The sequence below is a fragment of the Nothobranchius furzeri genome, chromosome 7, assembly GCF_043380555.1.
Source record: "Nothobranchius furzeri strain GRZ-AD chromosome 7, NfurGRZ-RIMD1, whole genome shotgun sequence".
Lineage (NCBI taxonomy): Eukaryota > Metazoa > Chordata > Actinopteri > Cyprinodontiformes > Nothobranchiidae > Nothobranchius > Nothobranchius furzeri.
The window spans coordinates 42009992-42036779 of record NC_091747.1 but is presented as its reverse complement, the minus strand read 5'-3'; the positions used below and the strand labels follow the sequence as shown (position 1 = coordinate 42036779).

The following is a 26788-nucleotide window of genomic DNA, read 5'->3' as shown; positions in this document are numbered from 1 at the left end:
TTTGGAGGCCGATAAATCAGCACAACGAGCAGGCGGGGGGAGATGCACAGTTCAAATAAGCACAGTTCAAAGGAAGAAAATGACATGGTGGGTGTAAGCTGTTTACAAGGAAAGCTGGATTTAAAAACAACAACCAGCCCTCCACCTCTGCCCCGTGACCTGGGGATATTAAAACACGAGCAGCCAGGTGGTATGAGCTCGAGTAGGGAACTTGTGTCGCCAAACGGGATCCAGGACTCACAGATGCAGAGAAAACCCAAGTCATGCTGAATAAAAAAGTCACGAAGAATAAAAGTTTTGTTCAGCACAGACCTGGCATTGACCAAACCAAACCGGGTCTGCAGCGGGGCTGCAGCACAGAGATCGCGCACAGACCCAGTCCCCTCTAACTCTGTGCCCGTAACCGAGCGTAGATTCTCCCAGCAAACCCCAGTCTGGCGTGATCTTCGAGCCGATCGGCCGTGGCGCGGTGCCGATACACCATCAGAGCCGGCCGAGTTCCGTGGGCAGGGCGCCGAGTAATCCAGGAGACATCTCGGAACCATCGGGTCAGAAGCTGGGCCGGATCGGGCCAGCCGCTTGTTCAGGGATCCAGGCCGACGTGTCACGCGCCGGCTACCTCTCTTTCCTCGTCTTCTCCGATGCTTCCTTCTCGAGCTGGGGCGGACAGAGGGCCGACACATCACGGCTTGGGTGGAGAGAGCACGCGGGCAGTTCAACCAGCAGCATCGTCCGTGAGGTTCATAGCTCGCACAGCCCGGTTCCCAGCGCGCGCTGCCGGCTACATCAACGGAAGGACGAAGCCTCAGCAGCGCAGCTCGATCTTATGTCATTAGAGGATCCACACCATTCAAAAAAGGGATCAGCGACAAGAAAAGTGCATAAAAGCCAATAAAACGCCAATAAAAACCGATAAAATGCAAGGCATCAGTGCGTAAAGAGGACGAGCAGCTCGCAGCGTGACCGTGCGCAAGCGACATCTCTCTCAAACTCGATCACAATGATGATAAGCACCAGGATCACATACCCATTTGTTTCTACTTTAATGTTTTACCATTTTTGCACTATTTGAATTGCTTTTATTATCGATTTATTCATCGTATTTCACATTTCTCATGTACTGTGTTCAGCGCCTTGAGCTTCCCGACAGGGTCGCGGAAGGCGCTTTATAAATAAACTTTGATTGATCGATTGATCGATTGATTGATCGATTGATTGATAGTCATTCAATTCGGTAGTGGAGGATTTCTTAGGTACTGGAATGATTGTGGAGCTTTTGAAGCATGATGGAACCTCACACAGCTCCAGTGATCTATTGAATATCATTGTGAAGACAGATGCCAATTGGACAGCACAGGTCCTGAGACAGGAAGGAGTTACTCCGTCTGGGCCTGGCACCTTCCGTACGTTCTGTCTCTTAAAGATGTTGCAGACATCCTCTTCATTCACAACGAACGTAGCTTGTGGTTCAGAGGGAGGAGAAGTGTTTCCAGGTGAGTGGTGGTGGCTGCTAGCCTACTGAACTAGACCAAATTCTTGCTTTGCAAAGTTTGCTAAAATAAATAATACATTTATTTAGTCTGGCTTGCCAGGCTAGGTGGCTGCAGCTATACTGGAGTGGAGGAGGGGTGTAAATTTCCTTTCCTCAAAGCGACAGTAGAAGCCATTTAGCTCCTCAGCAAGGCCATGATTAGCATCAGAAATGAAAAGAAAGACAACGCAGGAAATTCCACACCCTGCTTTCAAAAACACTCACTCCTCAGTTTGAATCTACACAACTCAGAGAAGAACGTACACCGGAGGACAGTCGAAGAAAATGGGTGAAGAACTTTTCAGACCGGAACCTCACTGAACCTGAAATGAACGTATTAGCCAGGACTCAATTTTGCCATTGCTCCGCAACAGTTGCCCATAGTGGACCTCATCACAGCCACTGAAACTGCCATACGGATCAACAAATTATCTCAGACAGAAGCAGAACAGATCAGGATGAGAGTCTCAGCCACCCTCTCCAGTGCCAAAGTCCCTCCGCCTAACCTCACGTTACTAGAAAAGAAGGCAGTCGCATCACTGAGCAAAGACCACACCATCACTATATTGCCAGCTGATAAGGGAAGGTGCACCATGGTCCTAAACACAACGGACTACCACGCACAGATCACTACTCTCCTCATTGACAACAACACCTACGAAGCCTTAAAGCGAGACCCCACAAGCAGCTACAAAAAGAAAGTTATAGCTTGCCTTCAAGGCCTTGAAAGGGACAAAACCATCAACCGCCTGACATATCACCGCCTTTATCCAGGAGATGTCATACCCTGCATCTACGGACTTCCCAAGATCCACAAGGAAGGTATCCCTCTCAGACCCATTGTCAGTAGCATAAATTCAGTCACCTACAACATCGCGAAACACCTTGCTACCATCCTTGCACCTCTGGTGGGGAACACCCCACACCACGTCAAGAACTCCACGACTTCACTAACAAGGTCCAGAAACTTACCCTGGATCTAGATGAAACCATGGTGTCCTTTGACGTAGTTTCCCTCTTCACTTGCATACCCAGTACGGAGGCAGTGGAGACTGTCAGAAAACGACTACAAGAAGACAGCACCTTGGAGGACAGGACCAACTTCACACCCGATCAGATTTGCACACTGTTAGACCTCTGCCTCACCACTACATATTTCAAATACAACGAAGGTTTCTACAGACAAACATGGCTGCGCCATGGGCTCCCCCGTGTCACCTATTGCAGCCAACCTTTACATGGAGGAAGTGGAAAGAAAGGCTCTTGGCTCTTTTAAAGGGAGAGCACCCAGCCACTGGTACAGATATGTGGATGACACCTGGGTCAAAATCAAAACACAAGAAGTGGAATCCTTCACTACGCACATCAACGCCGTGGACAAAAACATCAAGTTCACCAGGGAAAACATAAAGGACAACTGCTTGCCTTTCCTGGACTGCGCTGTGCACTTTGAAGAAAATGGCAACCTCAACATTGAAGTGTACTGGAAGCCCACACACACGGACCAGTACCTCCTCTTCGACTCACATCACCCTCTGGAACACAAACTTGGAGTAATCAAGACCCTACACCACCGAGCGGAACATGTTCCCTCTAAGCCGGAAGGGAAAAAGGAGGAACACACACATATAAAGGAATCACTTAAAACATGTGGCTATCCTAATTGGGCGTTTATAAAGTCAGAAAAGATGCACAGAAAAGAAGACCAGACACCAGCGAGGGAGGATAAAAAAGACAGACGCAACAACCTTGTCATCCCCTATGTAGCCGGTGTATCAGAGAAACTCAGGAGGGTTTTCTCCAAACACAACATACCAGTGTACTTCAGACCCAGCAACACACTCAGGCAGAAACTGGATCACCTGAAAGACAAAACTCCTAAACACAAACTGAACAATGTGGTGTATGCTGTACAGTGCAGCGAGGAATGCCCAGACCTCTACATCGGAGAAACCAAACAGCCACTTCACAAGCGCATGGCACAACATAGAAGAGCCACCTCCACGGGACAGGACTCAGCAGTTCATTTGCATCTAAAGGACAAAGGTCACTCTTTCGAGGATGCTAACGTTCACATTTTGGACAGAGAGGACAGATGGTTTGAAAGAGGAGTAAAGGAAGCCATTTATGTCCACTGTGAGCAACCATCTTTGAACAGAGGCGGTGGTTTACGACACCAACTGTCTGCCATCTATAATCCAGTTTTGAGATCCCTTCCCAGATGCCTCAACACCCACACATATCCATCTGACCTCAGGAATTCACATGATAGGGTGGGGCCAGGCTTCACAATGAGCTCACCCGAAACTCTGGCTGAATAGGACCCACACCCACCCCCACACCTTGGCTCATGTGTTTATGTAGAAGATCATCAGGGGGTCTTTTGTTCCCTCTTCGGGGGGAAACTCCCACTGGGTTTGAATCTGGGACTCTCCACCTTTTGACCTTAGAACTGAAGAAGCCTCTCGGATGAGAGGTGAAACGTCTTCAAGCAACTCAAAGAAGTCCAGACGCTTTTCTTTCAAAGCTCCTTAGATCAGAAAGGAAAGATGGTCTCTTGTAGTTGGTAATGTGCTGAATGCCTCTCCAATGATGTGGCGTTGTTGGCTGAAAACTGGTCTTTCAGCTTTGCTGCACACTTAATTTTAGCAGCTCTGATCTTCTTAGTCAAAGTGTTCCTGAGTGATATCTACAGAGGCCTGTCTCCTGCCCTATATGCCTGCTCCTTTACCCGTCTCAACTGGCTCAGCGTCACTGTAAACCATGGCTTATTGTTATTGAAGATGTGAAAAGTCTTTGTTGGCTAACTCCATTCAGAAAAGCCTCATCCAAGATTTTTTTTAAATTGCGATAAATTTGTTTTGTGATTAAACAGAGTGATCTGACTTTTATTAATTCCTATGTTATGATTTTCTGGCAAATCACAACATGCCATGTTAAGGAGGTTTTACCAAACAAACCTCAGAAACACTCCTTCTTCAGATAGAAGATGCTCCGATTTTTGTGGATATGAAAATCTCTATGTGTCATGACATTACAGTACCCTTGTGTCATGGAGATATGCACGTGTGTGAACTTGTCAAGTAGACTGATTATAAAACAAACGGATTGTAGTGGCGATTCCTTGGTTTTCCAACCAATTTCCTTGTTTGTTTGTCTAACCAATTTCCTTAGTGTTTTTAAATCCTTAAGCCACTGCTGCACAGAAGTGATGTCTTGTATGCAGGCAAAAGAAGTCCAATGTCCAAACGATCTTAACTGTTGAATAGTTTTGGTGTTTATTCATCCAACTTGGAAAGTACATACATCTCCATTTCCTGCTGCTTCTCCTGCTCTGTTAAAAAACTATAGGCCCACCCCAGTGCCTGCTGGTCCAACACCAGTCCCCATATTTATAGAAAACAAAACACCTCTTTTCTTCCTGGCTGATTCGAACAGGCAAAACTAAAATAAATGAATAAAATCATCATTAACCAACAACTAAACCCAATAAATAACCCAACAACAGTAAATAGCTCCAACACGTATCATTGTAAGGACACATTCATTTCAAACTTATTAATTTAGGCAGAGATTAATCAAAACATTTAATTTAATCCCTTGTTCACACTTATATAATTTTTATGTATTTCATTTCATCATTCAGTATTCATTATTATAAAAGTTCATTATTTATAACGGTTTGATCCTTTATTCTTTGCAGGACAGTCTAAATAAGCAGACAGGCTTGGCAGAAAGACCTTGGTGAAGGGAACACTGTTGACAATCTCAATGTCAACAACCCTGTAGAACCTTTCTTGCAGCTTGGAATATTAGAGGGCACACAGAGGCAGAATTATGTCTGTAGATGACCGGATTCTGAAGACGTCAAACTGTAGATGAAAAATGACCATTCCTGTATGCTACATCTTTGCCAGAAAATCAAAACATAGGAATTAAAAAAACTTTGATCACTTCCCAAGTTGAGTACGTTTTGTTTCCAGCTGACACTCCGGAGCGGCCAATCCGGAACCAGCCTCTTTTGAAACATCTCTTTGACACACAGTCAAAACCTGTTTGCACACTGCAAAGCTGTCACAGTAAGACTCCTTAAGAGTCCATCCTTAGACGCAACCAACCTTCATGCTGTTGTGACCTGGAGACGACTCTGGACTGACCTGGTCGCATTGCGTTTAATCTACGACCCTCAATGCCTTGGGGTCACCTGACATCTTGGACACCTCAGATCCTAAAGAGTTTCTCCTAAGGGTACGTAGACCCAACAGGATTGTTTCCGATGCTGTTCTATAAATCATCTACTCTCTAGTTTATAGCAGACAACAAATTCTTTTTACACCCAGAACTCAGTTTCTTCCAGATACAAAGGTTCTGATAAAAATCACATTCCATCACACATCATTATTCATAGCTTGTTATGTATTATAATTAGTCTAGAAAATAGTTTATTTTAATATAGTAATAAAATAGTAATATATATCACTCCAGTGTACTGAAATAAATTACAAAGAAAAACATGATGAATGTTCAGCAAATGATCAAACAATAAAAAAATAATTAAAAAGATGTTTTATTTAAGTCAATCAATAAAAACAAACATATTCTTAACATTATAAGTTTGAGTTAAATGTGTCATGCAGTAGTTGACAATTAAAACAATAAAAAACACCTTCCCGAAAACATAACACCACAACTGTTTACTAAAACTCTTTTATCTTTGATCTCCCTTATTGATCAGTATACATAGTTATTATTAAATAAAAAAATTTCCTTCTAAAACTCAAAAGTAATAATTAAAATAAACTTTAGAATAGCTACTTACAACTCATCCACATTACTTGTATTTATAATAAAAACTACGTTTGTGAACAGAAAGATGCCAAAATCAAATAAATGTGCAGGAAACCTGATCCAATCAGGTTTCACTGTGTAAGAAAATAAATGGTAAATGACCTGAATACGATATAGCACCTTCTAGAGTTTTGGGACCCCTCCCAAGGCGCTTTACAACACAATCAGTCAAATACCCATTCACACAAAAAGACTTGTTATATGATTAATGTGACGTAAACATGACAGCTCTGTTGTTACTAAATGCTCAGGAGTGTTTCGGATCATCTGTCACTTGTTGTTGTTTATCTGTGATTCAACTCTTCTGCTACTTGCCAAAATCGGGTTCATGCAGCCCATTCCCAGCTGCAGATGCTGACGTTTTAATCGAAGTTTTCTTGTTTGCTCACCATAAACCCCATGAGATGTTCTGGTGTGCAGTAGAAACATCTGTAGAACGTCACATCTACAGAACATGCGCTCTGAGCAGCTTTTCATACTGCTCTGGGCGATATCTTTTCAGGAAAACATTCATTTTCCCTTCAACTTGTTTATCTCCAGTGAGACCTGAGGAGGTGAAAGGAGGAAAACTTTGTTATTCCAAGGAAAATCCCATCGCAGGAAGTCAAAAAGGGAATTCTGAAGGCTCACCGAGCTTGAGAGCTGTTTCCGTGATCTTCTCTTGAGCAGATTGCACGTCTCCTCCCTCTGGTACCAGAACCTCGAGCTCCCCCACATGATGCCCAAAGTCAGCTTGGTCCAGATCTATCTGCACCCCCCCCTCCCTGAGAGTGAATGACCGCCGTGTTGTTGTGTACTCTGCAAAGCAAGACAGGTTGAGTCTGCTCAGCCAGGAATCATCTCCCTGTGAGGGGGTTTCCTCCAGCTCTCCATCCTTGCCGGCCTCCTTCAGGACCTCTCTCACTCTCTGGTAAATTTCAGGAAGATTGTTTATCTCCTTGTAACATGTACACAGCACCGCTGCAACAGACTGTTCTCCACTCAGCTCCTCTCTCCCGCTGGAGGAGGTGGAAGTCGGGCACTTGAGCTCCCAGCATCCATTCCGTTTCCGTAGCCACATGTCCCTCAGGGTCAGCTCAGACTCTGGGGTGTCATAATACTGGTCGTGAAACTGATGCTCCCCTACACAAACTGGAAAGGGAATCACATTTTTCACAAACTGATTAATACATTAATTACAAACGATGCTGCAGCAATTCTTGCATCTGTGGTATCAGTTTCAAACCCTCACCTCCGATGCTCTCCAGGGTTTTCAGGGTGTCATCACTGAACAAGAACTTCCTTTCCACTTCCACACTCATCTGAAATAAGATCAGCACTGAACCAAAGGTTCTGACTGCAAACACAACAGCTCAGCCCTGGATGTGTGGATTATAAACTGGTAATAAATGGTCTGTATGGCAGTAGTGTCTCCAGGAGGGGAATCAAACTTAAATAAGATCAGACTGATCAAGTATTTTTACTCCAAGTCTAAAAAGTGACCTGAAACTTCTACAGATTTACCAACCTATGGGTCCAGATTCACCTGGTGTCCAATAGAGATAAACATGGATAAAATCTTATATGAAATTAATATAATTTAAGACTGTTTATTAATAGTATTTATAACTTGGTTTAACCCTTCTTCAAAGGTAAAAATCATTGTTTACCCTGAAATGTGTTTGTGTAAAATTATGCCATATGCATAACAACTCTTTAGGGAAATTTGCATTTAGATATTTTTATGTTTTTTATTATCTTTAACTATTATGTCACTACTGGTTCCCCCCCATGGATATGGATGGATGGATAGTATGTCACTATAATTATTATTATTTATTATTTTCTTTTACTTTTTTAAAATAAAAAAATCCCTGCTTCCCCAATGTCTGTAGCATTTATTTTTCTTAAAATTTGGGTTTTAGTTACTTTTATTGTTGCAGATTAGCTTTGTATAACATAGCAGCACACCTGTCACAAACTGCTGCTGACACAAACGATGTACAAACTATGGCTCAAAATCTTCGATTTTAGCCACAGAGTAATCAAAATAACCCTGAATATTATCACTTCGGATCCGCACATACCTTCTCAAGTTGTAAGCTTCAAGTCGGTTTATTCGGCGTCAAGAACAGGACACCGGTTTGCTTTTGCAGCTCTCAGTCGTTAGCAAACTTAATTTTATTCAGGCGCTTCGCAGGGCACCTATAATGGTATTCGGGTGATCACGTTCCGCGCCTGCAGCGCAGGGGCATAAATACAGATGGTGCCGTTTTAATCACCCCACCGCTTCATAAATATTTATTCCACATAGTCGCCACACCTATCGTTTGATTAAAAACATGTCGTAATTCGTGCGGAAGGCGCGGGGCAGAGGCGTTGTGGTCCTAACTCCGTTATTAAGCTTTAATTAAGTCGGAGTTTTTAGTGGAAATCCAAGTTGGCAGAATGAGGGCTCATTTATTATTCACCATTAATTTGAAAACGAGGAAGGGCTTTACATTAAAGGGCATTCCGCGTAATTCCGTCGTCGACATATTGTTTTTCCATTTAATCAGTCAGTCGTTTTCCCTCCACATAATTAGGGACTATTTGTTTCAACATAGATGAATAATCTGTGCGGGGTTATATAAGGGATTTAGTGTACGTGTGCGTCCCCTCTGAATGTCAGCAATCAGCCTTGGGGGGAGCTGTGGTCTGTTTACTAGAGGGAAGAGGGGAAGGAGAGAGGGCGAATGAAGGGAGGGGGAGAACAGGAGAGAGGACAGAGGAGGGAGGGCAGGCAGTCAAGAAAACTTTTCACTTGTGAGGAGCCACAGAGGAAGCGTGTGTGTGTATGTGTGTGTGTATGCGTGTGTATGTGTGCGTGCTGGAGCGGCGACCATGCAGGTAAAAAAATGCATTAGCTAATTGCTCCGAACTTAATTAAACGGCGTTCGCGATCGGTTAATTGCGCCTGTTGGAGCTCGGAGAGACGCCTGCGACTGGCAGAGGATCGAGCAAACGACGGGTCGAGCCCCGAACCGATCCGACCCACAACAAAAATCCAACATTAAATCCCAAACTTTTTCTGCCTCTAGTCTCTCTTTCGCCTGCTCTCCTTTGCACCACCCCCATCATCGTCGAGGCGACGCACGTACTCCGCTCCAAGTAGCTCCGTACTGTTTAATTCCTTCGCCAATTACGTCCCGAAGCTGTTAAAATGATACTTTAAATGGACATGTGTTGCAGCCTAGGTGTTTAAGGTATGTATTTGAGCGCGTTAAAGGGGGCTCTGCTGGGCGGCGAGGGAGGAGGGGGTGCGAGTGTTCCCTACACATCTGTAAGCGGAGCCCACGTTCATTAATTAAATGGCTTTAGTCAGGCTAGGCCTCAATTTGCGCTGTTGAGCAGCAGGCGGCGGGCGGTGCAACCCTAGGTGCCCGATTGGAAGCCCACAATCAGCGGGGTGAGGGACTAACTCGAGGCCGAGGTCTTTTCTTCTGAAGCTGGGTGAGTGGATCTTATAGCAGTCGGTGTGCTGAAGCAGCGGCTCCCACCTGGGCCAGGAGGAGGGGGTCTGGAGTGAGGAGCAGACAGTTGTTGAGACACTTTGAGGAGCGGTTAATTATCTCTGGCTGCTAACAGGCTAGCTAGCAAACTGGCACGACTGTTAACAGCTCCCAGCCCTTTTGCTGATTAATTTAATCACGGCCCAGCCCTGACTACTCTGAGCCGAGGCGAGATTATTCCGCCTTCTGTTCTGCCTTTTATTCAGTTTTAGAAAAGTGACCGTCGCCGCAAGATAACCATCAGTAAACCAAGAGTTAACCAGCATTTCCAAACACCGCTGTAATGCGACGTTGCAGGGGGGCTCCACCACCTCCGTGTAGCTAATTAGACCGCTCATTAATTAGCCTCCGGAAAACAAAAGACAGCTTTGTTGTGACTTGTATCATCCCCGTGACGAAGAGTTTTTATTTTATCGATGTCGACGAGGAAGTAAGGAGGTGGTAGCTGTGTTGGTATCTTTTCTCCTGGCCACGGGGTTGTTGCCTTTGCTGCATTTTGGACCATTAAGTGCTAGCAGAACCATGTATCAACGTGTTTCCGGGGAAATAAGACTCGGTAGTTTATTTAACTTTAATTTTAACACTGTTTTGTTCGTAAATACACGCAGTTGAACTAGTTTAGTGTGCTATAAATGGCATGGTGTTTTGCAAGAAGTGGTATTTAGCGTAAAAATTGTTATGCTTTTAATGCGCTCCAGTGCGCATGCGCTGACCAGTTTGTTGAACTTTAGTTTGAATTCAGAGCTGGTCTCTTGTGTAGCTAGCAGCAGCTACATGGGGCTCTAGCAGGACACTGCATGCTAAACCTGTTGCAGCTTTGACTGACCAGACTGTTTTTAGACAATTGTATTATTGTCATTTGATATGGTCGACGCACACAAAGAAATAAAAATGGGAACCTCCCTCTGAGGGGAAACTATGCCAATCTGAGAGTAGGCTTACAGTTTAACACTGCTGTAAATTAAGAAGCCTTCTGTTTGTAAGGGGGAAATACTTTTCGCAGCTTTTTATGTTGAAATATTTGAACAAAGTTATGCTGGCTAATGAGATCAGCTAATGCTACATAAAGCTACATATTTAGCATTTGAGCTCTTGTTTTGTTCTGTGTGATTAGTTTATAATGCTGTAGTTACTGGTATACAATTCAAACAAGATATTCTGATTCAATTTGTGTCTATAAATCACCCACAACCCTCACCATCAAATGCTGATCTTTATTTAAGTCAGTGTATCACTTCCTTTTTTTAAATGGGATCTTTTATGAATTTACACAACCAAAGCTACTCTTTATTCCAGTTTCCTAAGCAGGGAGGAGGATTTGATTACACTGGTTTTTTTTGTGTTTGTTAGGAGGAGTCTGGAGAGACGGTGTGCAGTGAAAGAAATGGGGTGGCGACGTGGGTGTGCCCCTTGTGCCAAAAAGGGCAGCCTGACAGATCTTCAATGTCCTCGCACCTCACTGAGCAGCACAGTGTCCTTCCATCGTGTGTGGACAGACTGCTGGACATCGTGAGCTTGGTGAGTTCGGACTGTTCCAACCAATGTTACACCGTCCTTTTAAAATGCGTCGTTAAAAATAAGAAATAGATCAGTTGTTTGGGGTAATATAAGTAAGTTGGATATAGTCAGTTCAGTTTATTAAATGCTGGATATATGTAATTCTGTATTTTGAAATCTTTAACTTTATTGATTGATTTGAAGCAAATAAAGGTAGCATTGTAGTTTAACGGATATTTCAGCCATTTTTAAGTATATTAATTACAGAAATTCCTGAACAGCTGCATTTAGTTCCTTCCCATTTGAACGTTTTTAGGAGACAAAACTACAACTCAGACCTAAAGGTATCCATGCAAAATGCACACTTGCTTGTCTAGGGCTACATCCCACAATGCAACTCTTGAGCTAGGTGTGTGAGTCTTCAGGCTCCTGGTGAATATTGACCCTTTGCACGTGACATCACGCCACTCATGGGACCGCCCCCTTTGCCATGATGGTTGGCAAAAAGTCTGTTTATACACGTTGAAAGTCCAGTGAAGCTAGTCAAAACAAGCCTGTTTGTAGCCTTTTATCGCTTTAATTTAGTTAATTTCACAGTAAAATGGTAATGGCTTGCTGTGCAGTTGGCTGCACCAACAGACAAGGATGTAAAGCCAACTTTTTTTTTTCAAATAACTTTGATGGAGACCGAGAAACGAGATGAATTACAATGATCAAACAGTCTAGCAGCCCTCAAAGTATCTTCGGATTTGCAGCGAACTTGTTTTTATCGGTTAAGGTTAACGTTCATATATTTCATGAGGAAAACGGGGATAAATGTGATGTGTTTCTACCACTTATTAATAATCCTAATGGATGGATGGATATTTAACCCTGGAGGACGTGCGGTACTGTCCACTGTAGTGAAATGTGAGATAATTGTTTACAATATTAATGCTCCAATGTAGGATTACAGGTGTTAAAATTAGGTTATTTAGTATGAGCGTTGCTGTTCAGAGAGATCTCGTCTCATCCCAGTGCACCAGCTGAACCCGGTGACCCCACCAGCAACCAAAACTGGTAGGGATCCGAACTTTTAAATGTATCAGCTTTGGTGTAAAATGAAACACTGTTTATATTAACATAATGTTAAGCGGCTGGGATGAGTATCAGCACCTCCAAGTCTGAGACCGTGGTTCTCGACCAGAAAAGGGCGGCTTGCCAACTCTGGGTTGGGAGAGAGGTCCTGCTTCAAGTGGAGGAGTATCTCGGGTCTTGTTCATGAGTGAGGGAAGGGGAGAGCAGGAGATCAACAGGCGGATCTGGACAGCGTCTGCAGTGATGTGGACACTGAACCGGTTTGTTGTGGTGAAGAAGGAGTTGAGCCGGAAAGCAAGGCTCTCGATTTACCAGCTGATCTACCGCCCAGTCCTCAATATGGTCATGAGCTTTGGGTCATGACCGAAAGAACAAGATCGTGGTTACAAGTGACAAAATGAGTTTTCTCCACGGGGTGGCTGGGCTCAGCCTTAGGGATACAGGGTATCTGCAGGTTTAAGGGAGCCAAATTTAAGACTTTTTAAGACCTTTCTTAAGGCCACTTTGACCGAATTTAAGCTATAATTCCCAGCTATTGCCTGGAACCGGTGCTAACCACGTCGCAAAGGTGGGATAAGCCATCCAGTTACCATTAAACTTGCACTTCCCCATGTCGCAAGCGCCCACTAGCTTAACCAGCTAATGTGCTCACCTAAAAATAGCCCCCTTTCACAACCAACTGAATGTGTACGGTTCCGCTTACGCCAACATCGTACACAAAAAATGCTGAACACTAACTAGAAATTCACAAAATTTTATAGAAATAAAATAATCTTGTTTATTGGGTCTTTGGTCATTTAAGACCTTTGGAAACTATATTTAAGGATTATTTGTCATTTTTAAGGATTTTTAAGACCTTAAATTTGGAAAATCTAATTTAAGACTTTTTAAGACTTTTTAAGGACCCGCGGATACCCTGGGGATAGGGTGAGGAGCTCGGTTATCCGGAGAGACTCGGAGTAGAGCTGCTGCTCCTTCATATCGAGAGGATTCTGTTGAGGCGGTTTGGGCATCTTGTTAGGATGCCTCCTGGACGCCTCCCCAGGGAGGTGTTTTGGGCATGTCCTGCCAGCAGGAGGCCTCCTGGTCGACCCAGGACATGTTGGAGAAAGTATATCTCCAAACTGGCCCAGGAACGCCTTGGGGTCCTGCCAGGGGTGCTGGTGGAGGTGGCCGGAGTGAGGATGGTCTGGAACTCCCTAGTCGGGATGCTGCCCTCGCAACCTGGACCAGGATAGACAGAGGAAGACGAGACGAGTTATAAATCCAGTGGGTTGACTTTTGGAAAAGTCGGCAACTTGTTTATATCCATGAATAGCTGCAGAGAGAACTTAAGCTAACGTTCGTAAGCTAGATAACATACCGCTCTCTGAGTCCCGCCTAGGAGCACCACTTCTTCTGATAACTGAACTGACCTTGAACTAGTTGAAGGAATGATAAAGCAAAAAAATAATTTCAGGCTCTACTTTTCCCTTTAAGTACTTGTGTCGCTCACTGTTTATATGCTTTTGCCAACCAATATGATAGACCCATGTGATCAGGTGACATAGGTGCAAAGGCTTCAGAGGGTTGTGATGCAGTTCTGAAACATCTTTCTACCCTCCACTCTTTCTCACTAAAGCAAATAATCTTCACACCTCTAATTAATTTACCTTTAATAACTTTTAATAAAAAACATGTTCGGTTGTAAAATCTTTCCTGTACTAAAATCAGTCTTCATACAAATGATTGAGGACTTCATCCAGCATTCACTAATGTGAACAACCAGCCTTGTTGGTAAAGTAATGGTAAAGTAGTACAATGGTACCTTTCACTTTTAACATTATTGCTGTCAGCTATTAAATTACATCTGATACAAATAAACTATAAATATTTGACTAGATGGAATAAAAAATCTAATCCAAAGGAAGTGATGTCATTTAAAGCCACAAATCTACACTTAAAGGATTATTAGGAACACCGTACTAATACGGTGTTTGACCCCCTTTCGCCTTCACAACTGCCTTAGTTCTGCGTGGCGTTGATTCAACAAGGTGCTGAAAGCATTCTTTAGAAATGTTGGCCCATAGTGATAGGATAGCATCTTGCAGTTGATGAAGATTTGTGGGATGCACATCCAGGGCACGAAGCTCCCGTTCCACCACATCTCAAAGATGCGCAATAGGGTTGAGATCTGGTGACAGTGGGGGCCGTTGTAGTACAGTGAACTCATTGTCATGTTCAAGAAACCAATTTGAAACTATTGGAGCTTTATGACATGGTGCATTGTCTTGCTGGAAGTAGCCATCAGAGGATGGGTACATGGTGGTCATGAAGGGATGGACATGGTCAGAAACAAAGCTCAGGTAGCCCGTGGCATTTAAACCATGCCCACTTGGCACTAAGGGGCCTAAAGTGTGCCAAGAAAACATCCTTCACACCATTACACCACCATCAGCAGCCTGCACAGTGGTAACAAGGCATGATGGATCCATGTTCTCATTCTGTTTACACCAAATTCTGACTCTACCATTTGAATGTCTCAACAGAAATCCAGGCTCATCAGACCAGGCAACATTTTTCTAGTCTTCCAACAGTCCACTTTTGGTGAGCTCGTGCAAATTGTAGCCTCTTTTTCCTATTTGTAGTGGAGAAGAGTGGTACCCGGTGGAGTCTTCTGCTGTTGAAGCCCATCCGCCTCAAGGTTGTGCGTGTTGTGGCTTCACAAATGCTTTGCTGCATTCCTCGGTTGTAACAAGTAGTTAATTCAGTCAAAGTTGCCCTTCTGTCACCTTGAATCAGTTGGCCCATTCTCCTCTGACCTCTAGCATCAACAAAGCATTTTCACCCACAGGACTGTCACATCCTGGATGTGTTTCCCTTCTCACACCATTCTTTGTAAACCCTAGAAATGGTTGTGTGTGAAAATCCCAGTAACTGAGCAGATTGTGAAATACTCAGACCGGTCCGTCTGGCACCAACAACCATGCCACGCTCAAAATGGCTTAAATCACCTTTCTTCCCATTCTGACCTTCAGTTTGAGTTCAGGAGATTGTCTTGACCAGGACCACACCCCTAAATGCATTGAAGCAACTGCCACGTGATTGGTTGATTAGCTAATTGCATTAAGGAGAAGTTGAACAGGTGTTCCTAATAATCCTTTAGGTGAGTGTGTTTTTAGCCTCTGAAAGGAGCCTTAATCATTAGTTTACGTTAGATTTTAATCATTTATCTCAGTCCAGTTAAGCTTGAGTTTGGTTCCAAGTCTCATAGTTTCCACAGACAGAAGCCTGCATAGATTGTTATAATCCTGTTCTGGATTATAATCTGTTTACACTAAAAGTCCAAACTGACGCTCACAGAGAAGACGCTGAAGTCGACTCTAAAAGTTCCTCACAGACCAGCTGTAGCTGTAATCCTGGACAGAATAATGTTTGTTTGAACGTTATTCTGTCCAAGTTCACCCAATCATCAGGTCCGGCAGGAGTTTCTGCCAAAGTCTTTGGTTGTTCGGTCTAAAATGAAATGAAAATAATTACCGGTAACTTTTATTCAGAAACTTCCAAACGGCGGAAAAAATGTCTTTAAATGACTTGATAGGAGGTAGAAGTTTTGAAAATGGGTCATGAGGCGCGACGAGAACCTGGAGAACTAGTTGAGCAGACGTAGTTAAAAAATCTTTTAATCTCATTCTGTAAACCAGTAATTATCATTTTACTTTGGTTGCATCTCTTCCTAAAGGAACTTTAAATTCCTGCTTACATGCGGTTCGGCGAGACCAACAACCGGATGGTCCAATCGTTGCTTTCAGTCTGAAACGTGTCATTTGTGGAGGGTTCTAGACAAATGTGAGAGAACCACTTTATTAATTTCTTTTTATCTCCACAATATATTTATAGCTACACAGAAGTTCTGTTTGTTCAAATGACTTATTCCTTACATGTAGTTTCTACACAATTGGAGGAAGTTTGTAAGATGAACACGATTAACGTATGTAATGGTAACTTAAAATGGTGCAATGTGGTTTCTACAGGATTCCTCCTTGTTACATGAAAAGATTGTGTTCATGATTTAGTTAACTGGTTATAGATGAAGGGAACGGAGTTCCCAGCATGCCACAGTCTTCCTAAATGTTGAAAGTTAAAATGAATCAATTGATCATTGAGTTAAATTCACATTTAAAGAATTAGAAATGAAATATACATGTGTTGAAAATAGTTGTGTGTAGTTCATAAGCTGGCAGTGAGCAACAACAAAAACTGACTGTAAAGGATAGCGGTGCAGAAGGGTCAAAAAGCTCTCGGCGTCGTCTCCGACTAGAATAACGGCTACGGAAATCACAGGCAGTGTGTGCAGCATGGTCTAGAGCGAGATAGGGGCAGAGCCGCACTGAAAAAAAGAGCTTTGGTGAGATTCACGAAATAATATGAATGTATTTTAAACATATGATTGTTTCATGTTCTTATAACATGTTATAATAATGTATTTGTCGTGGTGGCACAATATAATGAAGCTATAAAACCATAACATAATCTAATTTCATGCAACCGATGTACGTTATTCAATAATGTAAATCAACAGACTTTTGTTAGAATGGTAAGCGGCGTGAAAAACAGTTGTAAGCTTTTTTTTTTTTCCAAATTTGCCATTGCAGCTTTAAAGTCGATCATTTCTAGATTTCTGTAGTTTTGTTAGGAATTCTGTGTTTAAACTGAGTTTAGATCAAATTAAAGTCTCATTTATTTACATGCTCTCATATCTGTGCAGAATTACACACACTGTAGGAAATGCAGGAAAACCGTTATTCTAAAGTGTTGAGATGAATAAAAGTATCAGAGATTTGATCAAAGACCACTTAGATTTTGGCTCTGGGGTAATTTTCAAATGAAAGACTAGCCATGCTTGCTATGTGTCATATAACCACTTGTCCTTGGGTCACGCCCAAATGTGCTACATAATGACATCGGCTCATCTGGAAGGAGTCACTAAAGATTCAAGTTTGCTGCAAGAATTTAGCTGACTGGCTACTTTTCATGTTCCAGACTGTTTCAAAGCAAGCTGCCAGTGGAGGAGGAGGAGGAGAGGAGGAGGAACGTGCTCAACAGGCTGCATGTGAGTGAGATCCACTAGTTGTTCATGTAAAAACACAAGAACGTGAAAGTAAAATGCGTATTTTCACAGATGCTGAGTCGTCACAACTGAAGCAGGCTGACGAGTCGAGCTCAGACCCCTGCAAATCCAGTGAGAGTTCCGACGCTACCCCGACGCTGGGAGACAAAGAGATGGAGCAGGAGAGAATAAAGGAACAGGAGGGAGGTGAAGCTGAGCCCGTCCCAGAAGAAGAGGGAAACCCACTCACAGAAGCCAAACTGCAAAATACAAGTGAAAACACAGAAACGCCAGACGCAAGTGAAAAGTCTGGGGATAAAAACGGCATGCCAGCTGAAAAGAGAACAAGGTTTTGGGAATGCAACGCCTGCCAGGAAAAGTTTCTCAGCAGAACCACCTTAAGTCTCCATTATAACTCTGCATCCCACATCCAGAGGATGACCACGGGCTCTGCTAAACCAGGGGCAGAAAGTGGTCCCCAGTCCCCCTCCACCCCCCTTCCTTCCAGGCCATATATATCCAACAAGCCCTACCAGTGTGCCGTGTGTCGGGTCTCCTATAACCACGCCATCACCCTGGAGAGCCATATGAAGTCTGTCCTGCATCAGACCCGCAGCAGAAGTGCAGGAATGGTCGCACATGCTGCAAACAGTCCAGCCGCCGCTGCTAGCCCAAGAAGTAGCAGCACCAGTGCTCCCAACACCGCTGCAACCTCCTCTGAAGGGGGAACCATTTCCATGGTTACCTCCAGTAATGGTGCAGCACCTGGAACGGTGGTGGTGAGTGCTGCCAAAGATGGAGAGCAGATTGCAACATCCCCGGTGGCTCCCTCCCTCCTCACCTCCCCCGTGGCCTCAGCTCAGGCCGTCTCGGCCTTCCTCACCCTCTCTCATTCCCTCCTCCCATCCCTGTTTGCAGCAGGTGCAGCTCCCGGTGCCCCTGCGCCCCAGCTCGTGCCTCAGCCTCACATGGTCATGCCCTTGATCTTAAATGGGCTCCAAACTCAAACTCAGCAGCATCAAGACAACCAGCAAGGCCAACTCCTCACCCAGTGTTTGCCGTTCGTCGGCCTCAACCCAGCCCAGCAAGCCCTCCTAACCCAAAGACTTAACAGCTTACAGAACCAGTGGCCCTCACCAGTGGCTCCAGCTCACACACAGCCCTCTCAGGAAGAGCAAAAACAAACTCTGAAGTGTGAGGGAGGACAAGACAAGCAGGACAGCAAGGAGACGGGGGAGAAAGGCTCAGATCAGGTCAAGGACATGGATAACTGGACTTCAGAGGAGACGCCTGAGGGAGAAAACGGTGATGAATTTGCACAAAGTGCAAACTCCGTAACCAAAGAGAACGTTGAGAGTGGAGAAGCCGTTGGAAAGGAGCAACAAAACAGCAACTCACATGGAGGCGTGTCTGCTAATCAGTTGGATCTGGATGCTGCTAAAGAAGTTGGGCTGAGTCTCTCCCCAGCTGGGCTAGAGAAGAACCCCCGCAACAACAGCCCCTCGCCTCTAGCATCTGTGCCCAGCAGCTCTAGTCTCAGTCCGGTGAATTTAAACCTCACGCTCAGCCCAGACTCGACCCCCCAGAAGTCCCAGTCCCCCAAGTCCAGCCCCGGTACCAATGCCTTAACTACTAACCAAACTCATCTCCGCTGGAACGCAGTGGGGTTCCATCATTCAAACCTCCCAGTGCTCTCGGAGTTCCAGTCCGAGGTTCTTTGGGCGTTCTTTGAGTCCCGGAGTGAGGCAGATGCCGCAAGTCCTCTCCACGAGGACTGTGAGGCTCTGGGTAGGGAGGTGGGCCTTTCAGAAGAGGAGGTGCGGAGGTGGCTGAAGGAAGCCCGGCATGCCAAGCAGAGATGGAGAGAGTTAAAACTCCTGGCAGAATCCACCGGGCCCAGTCAAGAGTCTGACGACTATGATGATGAGGAAAACTCCCTGGTTATCGCAGAAGGTGAGGATGATGCTGAAGCTTCAGGGAGTCAGATCATAGATTTGTCCTGTTCAAGAGGAAAACGCAGGCGGAGAAGTGCAAGAAGAGAGGGTCACAGGGAATCTGGTCTGACCTCGGACTCAGAAAACGAAATGTACACCTCTGTAGTTGTGTCTGATGAGGAGAGTCGGAATGAATCGTTCAAGGAGGTCGCTGACAGCCCCCCTACAGAGGAAGCACAGCAGGAGAACCACGGCGGCAAGGGGTCAGCTGGGGGAAAGGTGCTACGCTCCACAACAGTCTTCCTCTCTGATGCAGAGGAGGAGTATGAAGACGATGAGGGTGGAGGGGGTCAGCGGGCCAAGAGGAAAAAACGCAAAGGAGACTTTGAGCGCGATGAGGTGGAAGTGAAAAAGGAAAGACAGGATCCAGATGTGGATCTGGAGTTGGAGGCTCAGGGAGATCCTCCCAGTTCCCAGAGCTTGGTGATGGACCACGCTGAGATTCCAGCTGGTGCTCTACACTCTCTTCCTTTGTCTCTCACTCCCTTTTCTACACAGTTCCTTAGTCCGTATGTTCTGTCTGTCACTCCCTCAATGGTGGCAGATGGGGGGAAGTTATCGGTGTTCCCCAACCCCCCCACCATCACGCGATTCTCCAGCTCTCTGCTCTCGCAGTCCCTCTCCTCCCTCAACCAGACGTCTCACTACCTGTCCAACGGGGACGACTGTGAGTCTGCTCTGGATCTCAGCATGGGCAAAAACAAGTCCACTTCTTCCACTCCGTCTCTGGCAGATAAAATCGCTGCACAGAAGGGACAGTTGCTGGACGGACTCGGTCTCGTTCCCACTTCTAAAGGCTTGGTGGTGGTCCAGGTGAAACCAGAAGCTGTGACTTCCATGCCCCCATCCAGCAACCCTCTGAGTCTGGTCAACTGCAGCAACATGATGCATTCTAACATTTACACAAGAGCACCAGAGAAAACGAACGCTGCTGCTTTATTGGAAAGGGACCGTGAGAAGGAGAGGGACCAGCAGCAGAGGAAGTCCAAAGGAAAGAGATACATGCGGGACATGAGGCGTTCAAGGACCATCATTCAAGCGGAGCAACTGGACATTCTGTATGGCTGCTACTTCAAAGACCCTAATCCTGGAAAGCATGAGTTTGAGCAAATTTCGGAGTGGGTCCATCTTCCAAAGAAGGTGGTTCAGATTTGGTTCCAGAACATGCGGGCGAGGGAGAGGAAAGGCGAGGTCCGATTCATCAGTGATGGGACGCTAGCAGCAGTTGGCAAACCTCTCATCAAATTCACATGGCCCCTTTCCAAACCAATATTCTCTAACAAGCCTGTTCAAAACAACGCGGGGGGCATCCCTACTACCCCTGTTGTGCGCACCCTCATCAAGACTGAGAGGGAACCCGAAAAGGAGCTGAACAAAGCAGCCATGTTGAAAAAAGTGGCCCCCGTTCCCATCAAGCCCAAGGAAGCAGTTTCCTCCATGGCTGTGTCTCCGGTGAGCAGCAGTGCTTCTGCGGTGCCAAAGATCAAGCTTGAAACTAACAGCAGCGCCCCGACGGTGAAAGTTCCACCTAAAGTCGACACTCCCGTTCCCTTAGCACCACCACCAAAGGAACTGGTCCCAATCGCTCCCCGGCCCACTCAGAAAAAGCTGGATGAGGAGAGTGAGGAAGAGAAGACCGATGAGGAAAGAGAGGATGAGAACGAGATGACGCTTGGACCAGGAACGGCTAACCGGATGGTGCCAAAGCTGCCCTCAACTCCCATCAACAACCGGCTTTCAGCCACAGCAGCGGCTCAGCACAAGCAGAACGGGCTCAACTACTGGACCCCCAACGCTCCCATTAAGATCAACACGTTGTCAAGAGAACAACTGGCTCTTCCTGCACACGCACCTCCCTGTACCATCCCTCCTCCTCCCACTCCCAGCATAGCGCCAGTCAGCCCAAACATCCCCAGTTCTGCCAAAGTAGCCAGCCCAAACCCACCCATTCTTCCAAAGCCGAGCCCGTCAGAGAGCAACTTCCTGTCTCACTCGTCCAGCCGCAGGCCGCGCACTCACCTGTCCTGCCTACAGCTGTCTATTCTGCAGTCATGTTACGAAACGTGTGCCCACCCTAATGCCATGGAGTGTGAAGCGATTGGCAACGAGCTCAACCTGCCGCTGAAGGTCATCCAGATCTGGTTCCAGAACACACGAGCCAAGGAGAAGCGCTGGAGGCTGCAGCAGGAGAAAATGGTGAGCTAGAGAAGTTTCTTCACCATTAATACTTCATTATGTTACTGAACTATTTGGTGTGAAATCATCATTTAGAGATGTGCCTAAAAAATAAACCTTTTGTCCATTTGGAGTTTATTATTCTATTACTGGTTGAGCTCTGTTTTTATTCCCTATGGTCGATGAGCTAATGGCTAGTAGCGCCTTGAGTTTCATATTACATGTTTATATTAGGCGCAACCTATGTAAGTTTACCAGAACTTTGGGGCACGCACGTCTCCACATGACCGGGCCGGCAGGAACCAGTGGAGAACCTGTCCTGATCAGGAGTAGGTACTCGAAATGGCGTGGTGGGGTCGCTGAGCAGAACTTTTGCTCAACTCATTCTGATTGGTTGTAACAATTGCATCAGCAGACGTCACCCAACTGATGGGATAAGAAAATAAGCAGTATTCACACTGCTTTAAAACTGCTGAAAAACGCTGCAGGAATCCCTCAACAACGCTGTAATTCACGGGTTTAGTTGTGTCACAGAAACCTGTAAAAACAGTGCTTCTTTTGGTCATTGAACGCCACATTTTACATCAAACAGCAGCTCACCTGGTCCTCCAAATGGATTAAATTCCAATGTAATGTGACAGGATAAGTCTTTCATTGGTATGTCTGTGGATGTCTTTTGGCAGTGATAAGTGACATCACTTATTGGGGAGGCAGTGGCGATATGCTGACGTCTTAGCCAAGTCCTCAAAGGGCAGATTTTAAATGGAGTCACTGCAGCGGAGAGGGCTGAGCCATCGGATCTCCCAGTCCTAGAGTGGAAACGCGGCTGTTGATGGTTCCTGCTGATTCTAATGTTTCCTTCTCTGGGTTTCTCCCTACAGTCTCCTCTGGTCTGTGGGACCGTGGACACCAGCTCAGGATCTTACCTGCAGTACAGCGCTCTCAAAGCTAATCGGCCCCTTCTGCCTAAGCCGGTTCAGCTGACCATAACACAACCGTCAGCCTCTCCGGTGGTGGGCCAGCCAGTGCAGAAGGAGAGCCTGACGGGCCACTGCGACGCCTGCAGCGTCTCCTTTGAGTCGCGGGCTGCTGCCAGGGCCCACGTCTTCTCCCCACACCACTTGGCTACTTTGAGAACCACTAACTTCGGCCAGCCGGCTGCCCTCATAAACAAGAGCGGCTCACAGGTGTCTCTCTCCGCTGCCGGAAGCGGTTCTGGAGCCACTCCCGAAGGGGAGATAGTTGTGGAGCTGCCCCCCCAAACAGCCACCAGCAACAGTTAAAGACTCAGATCAGGAATGGCCCACACCGTGACGTTTGTTGGACCGTTACGGCTCCTCAAATTTTAATAAACATAGTTGAGCACTAATCCTCTAAAGGTAATGTTCTCTGCTATGATGCCCCCCCTCCCCATACGCCCACGCTCCTATGCTCCTCAGACTGTATCCACCTGGAATCAGGAGCAGACTGACCTTGAGGTCTGACCCGTACTCACGTTACCCACACACCTTTGGTCCTAACCCTGTGGCTAAGTGTGAACTAACTTCCTCGACTTTGTAAAGGCACTTGACTCGCCGTGCTCGAACTGTTGTACCTAAAGACTAATGCAAGCGTTTCCTTTTTGGCAGCAGCCACATTGGGCCTGGAAACATGAGTTTGGGATAACACAAACCGTTCACATCAGTAACCCCTTTTTTTTTCTCTCCTGTGGATAATTTAAACATTTTTCATGCCTGCTTTCACTTCTAGGGCAAAAATTGCTTGAATTAAATCTAACTGGACTGAAGTGTTGGGAGAGGAAAGCCTGCATTAGCTGTCAGGGAGTGCGATCTAAAGTCTTGCATCGACTAATTTGGGATACAAAACCGGTACGTTAGCGAGAGGAGGGCTGTTGGAATCGTTAGCGATTACATGCTCGTAGTTTCATGACAATCCAAAAAGACTTTGCTAAAAGGGTTTTAGAAAAGTAGAATCTTTGGCGTAACCGCACTTTGACATTTTTACTTTGTTTAAAATGTTTTTAAGCATTCTGATGCAGGTGTCTTTTTATGGAAAGATGCTTTAATGCATGTTGGATGCCTTAATATAAATCTTGTGAAATAAATTGAGTTTTTTTGCTAATCTTATGTACCATGCTTTAGACGTGAACATATTATACAAAATTAGACCTGAATATAACTCTATAAATGAGCTTTTCTCTAAACTGTTTTTACACCAGCTCTAAGGGGAATGTGTCATCTAAGCTGATAAAAACCTGCCTGTAAAGCTGTCGGCTTTCCTGGCCAAGGACTATCATAACCAACTACTGTTCCCGCATTAAATTCTGTTCATTCTTCTGCTTTCACGTCATCCTAAATGTGGCTCTTACGGAGTCTGAATATTTCACAGCTTCTCATGATGGGTCAAAAATACACCAGCCTTAAAAAACCCAGCAGGTGTGATAATCAGACCCCAGGTGACGCTCAAAGGTTTGTAACTTAATTTCAGCTTGATTCGGATCTAATGGTCGGACAATTTCTTCAGATTTATTTTATTTTGACGGTTTATTTTTAAACAAAAGGCAATAGAAACAATTCCAGCTAGTGTAACAAGATGTTATTTAGGTCAAAAGTTGGTCCTAAAAGCAGGTCTCTGCTTGCTTTTCCCTTTTTTTTTAAAGTTTTGAAGCAGTAAATGATTCTGGTCATGTGTGTGCTGTGGAATGAGAGCTTCTATCTGGACACCATAACAACACTCGGGTGTTAATTAGTACCCTCTAGAGTATAATGGGTCCTCAAACTTAGGAGGTAAATTAGGAAACGTAAGATGTAATCACTGAAAGCTAATAAGATGGTGCTGTGTTGAAGGACACATAATGAATTAAAGATGTTTTCCTTGAAGTTGTATATTGATGTTACTATTATAGTTTTAACAAAATGCAAATCTTAAGCGTGACCTTTTTGTAAAGAATTCTATTAAAATAACTGATATTCCAAAGTAATCCTCCCTTTGCTTTCTGTCATTAAGAAACCAAAAAGCAATCTTAGGTGGACAGAAAGCAGGAGAGGCGTTAATGCAAACTGTAAAAGACATCCCACGGCTTGACACTTGCACTAGTCCACAATTTTTGCACAAGCTTCAGACATTTCAAATGAAAACAGCCATCAACACTCGACGTCACTCTGTGTGGTTCTGAGACGATGAGGGTAACTATGTCCTTTTGAGTAATAATTTGTACTCCTGTTGGATACTGTTTCTTGTGTGTAAAGCAAGGACTAGTGTGCTTGAACCTCAAGACTGGGATTACACGTGTGAGACACACACACACACACACACAACTGTGTTGCACTGTCCAAACTAGATACGTTTTTAAGGAGATCTGCTTTTTATTATGTTTCATTGTCACTTTGGTTATCACTATTGTTATAACTGTACTACTACTTACACGATTTATTATTACTACTCATCACTGTTTTTTTGATCATTGATCCATAATGGTTTTAAATGCCACCTCTGCTCAAAAGAAGAGTATGGTGTTCTCTGAATATTGAACAATTATAGTGGCAGTGTTGTTAAAAATTGTTAGATTTATGATTAAGCTTAATTTTTCCTCCTCACTTGTACCTGCCTTTGTGTTTGGTCTCCATTATGCTTTCTTTGATATACAGAAAAAGAAATAAAACCAGTTGAACAAAGGAACTGATATCTGTGTTTGAACGTGTGTGTCACTTTGTAATTTAAGGTTAAAATTGGAAGATGAGGCTATGCAGTGGAGCAGTGGTTAGAGCTGTTGCCTTGTAGAAAGAAGGTCCTGGGTTCGCTTCCCAGCCTGGGATCTTTCTGCATGGAGTTTGCATGTTCTCCTGGCTTCCTCCCACAGTCCAAAAACATGACTGTTAGATTAATTGTTCTGTTTAAATTGTCCTCAGGTATGAGTGTGTGTGCATGATTGTTTGTCCTGTGTGTCTCTGTGTTGCCCTGCGATGGACTGGCTCTCTGTCCAGGGTGTACCCCGCCTGATTGCCCATTGACCGCTAGAGATATGCACCAGCCCCCCCCCCACGACCCTACATGGACAAAGCGGGTTCAGACAATGGATGGATGGATTGAAAGATGGGAAAAGTACTCAAGTACATTATAGTCGATTAATTTTCCATGGAAACTGAAATTTTCTGGGTTTGTTTTAAAACAAATTTGAAGCAATTGTTTGCTTCAAACACATACAGGTCCTTCTCAAATTAGCATATTGTGATAAAGTTCATTATTTTCTGTAATGTACTGATAAACATTGGACTTTCATATATATTAGATTCATTACACACAACTGAAGTAGTTCAAGCCTTTTATTGTTTCTAGTATTGATGATTTTGGCATACAGCTCATGAAAACCCAAAATTCCTATCTCAAATAATTAGCATATTTCATCTGACCAATAAAAGAAAAGTGTTTTAATACAAAAAAAAGTCAACCTTCTAATGATTATGTTCAGTTATGCACTCAATACTTGGTCAGGAATCCTTTTGCAGAAATGACTGCTTCAATGCGGCGTGGCATGGAGGCAATCAGCCTGTGGCACTGCTGAGGTGTTAAGGAGGCCCAGGATGCTTCGATAGCGGCCTTAAGCTCATCCAGAGTGTTGGGTCTTGCGTCTCTCAACTTTCTCTTCACAATATCCCACAGATTCTCTATGGGGTTCAGGTCAGGAGAGTTGGCAGGCCAATTGAGCACAGTAATACCATGGTCAGTAAACCATTTACCAGTGGTTTTGGCTTTGTGCGCAGGTGCCAGGTCATGCTGAAAAATGAAATCTTCATCTCCATAAAGCTTTTCAGCAGATGGAAGCATGAAGTGCTCCAAAATCTGATAGCTAGCTGCATTGACCCTGCCCTTGATAAAACACAGCGGACCAACACCAATAGCTGACATGGCACCCCAGATCATCACTGACTGTGGGTACTTGACACTGAACTTCAGACATTTTGGCATTTCCCTCTGCCCAGTCTTCCTCCAGACTCTGGCACCTTGATTTCCTAATGACAAGCAAAATTTGCTTTCATCCAAAAAAGTA

General features: G+C 44.7%; 2 protein-coding genes and 1 pseudogene across 4 annotated transcripts; 2 read left to right on the top strand and 1 right to left on the bottom strand.

Annotated features, from left to right (window-relative positions):
- The first annotated feature begins 1261 nt into the window (after nucleotides 1-1261).
- On the top strand, nucleotides 1262-4352 carry LOC129167024 (uncharacterized; annotated as a pseudogene).
- Nucleotides 4353-6595: 2243 nt separating this feature from the next.
- thtpa (thiamine triphosphatase) lies at nucleotides 6596-8572 on the bottom strand. The gene is made up of 4 exons (XM_015954949.3): nucleotides 8446-8572; nucleotides 7611-7680; nucleotides 7010-7510; nucleotides 6596-6925 (listed from the first exon to the last, which is right to left on the bottom strand). Exons 2-4 carry the CDS (start codon nucleotides 7678-7680, stop codon nucleotides 6825-6827), a joined length of 672 nt encoding a protein of 223 aa, XP_015810435.3. The 5' UTR covers nucleotides 8446-8572; the 3' UTR covers nucleotides 6596-6824.
- A 532-nt stretch (nucleotides 8573-9104) lies between these two features.
- Nucleotides 9105-23149, top strand: zfhx2 (zinc finger homeobox 2). Of its 3 annotated transcripts, none has more exons than XM_015954946.3 (5): nucleotides 9105-9247; nucleotides 11260-11427; nucleotides 17506-17575; nucleotides 17645-21762; nucleotides 22623-23149. In XM_015954946.3, the coding sequence occupies exons 1-5, from the start codon at nucleotides 9242-9244 to the stop codon at nucleotides 23022-23024; spliced, it is 4764 nt and encodes a 1587-aa protein (XP_015810432.3). In that variant the 5' UTR covers nucleotides 9105-9241; the 3' UTR covers nucleotides 23025-23149. The 3 variants fall into 3 exon arrangements, with proteins under 3 accessions (XP_015810432.3, XP_015810433.3, XP_015810434.3); XM_015954947.3 differs by lacking the exon at nucleotides 9105-9247 and adding an exon at nucleotides 9466-9603; XM_015954948.3 differs by lacking the exon at nucleotides 9105-9247 and adding an exon at nucleotides 9714-9850.
- The last annotated feature ends 3639 nt before the right edge of the window (nucleotides 23150-26788 follow it).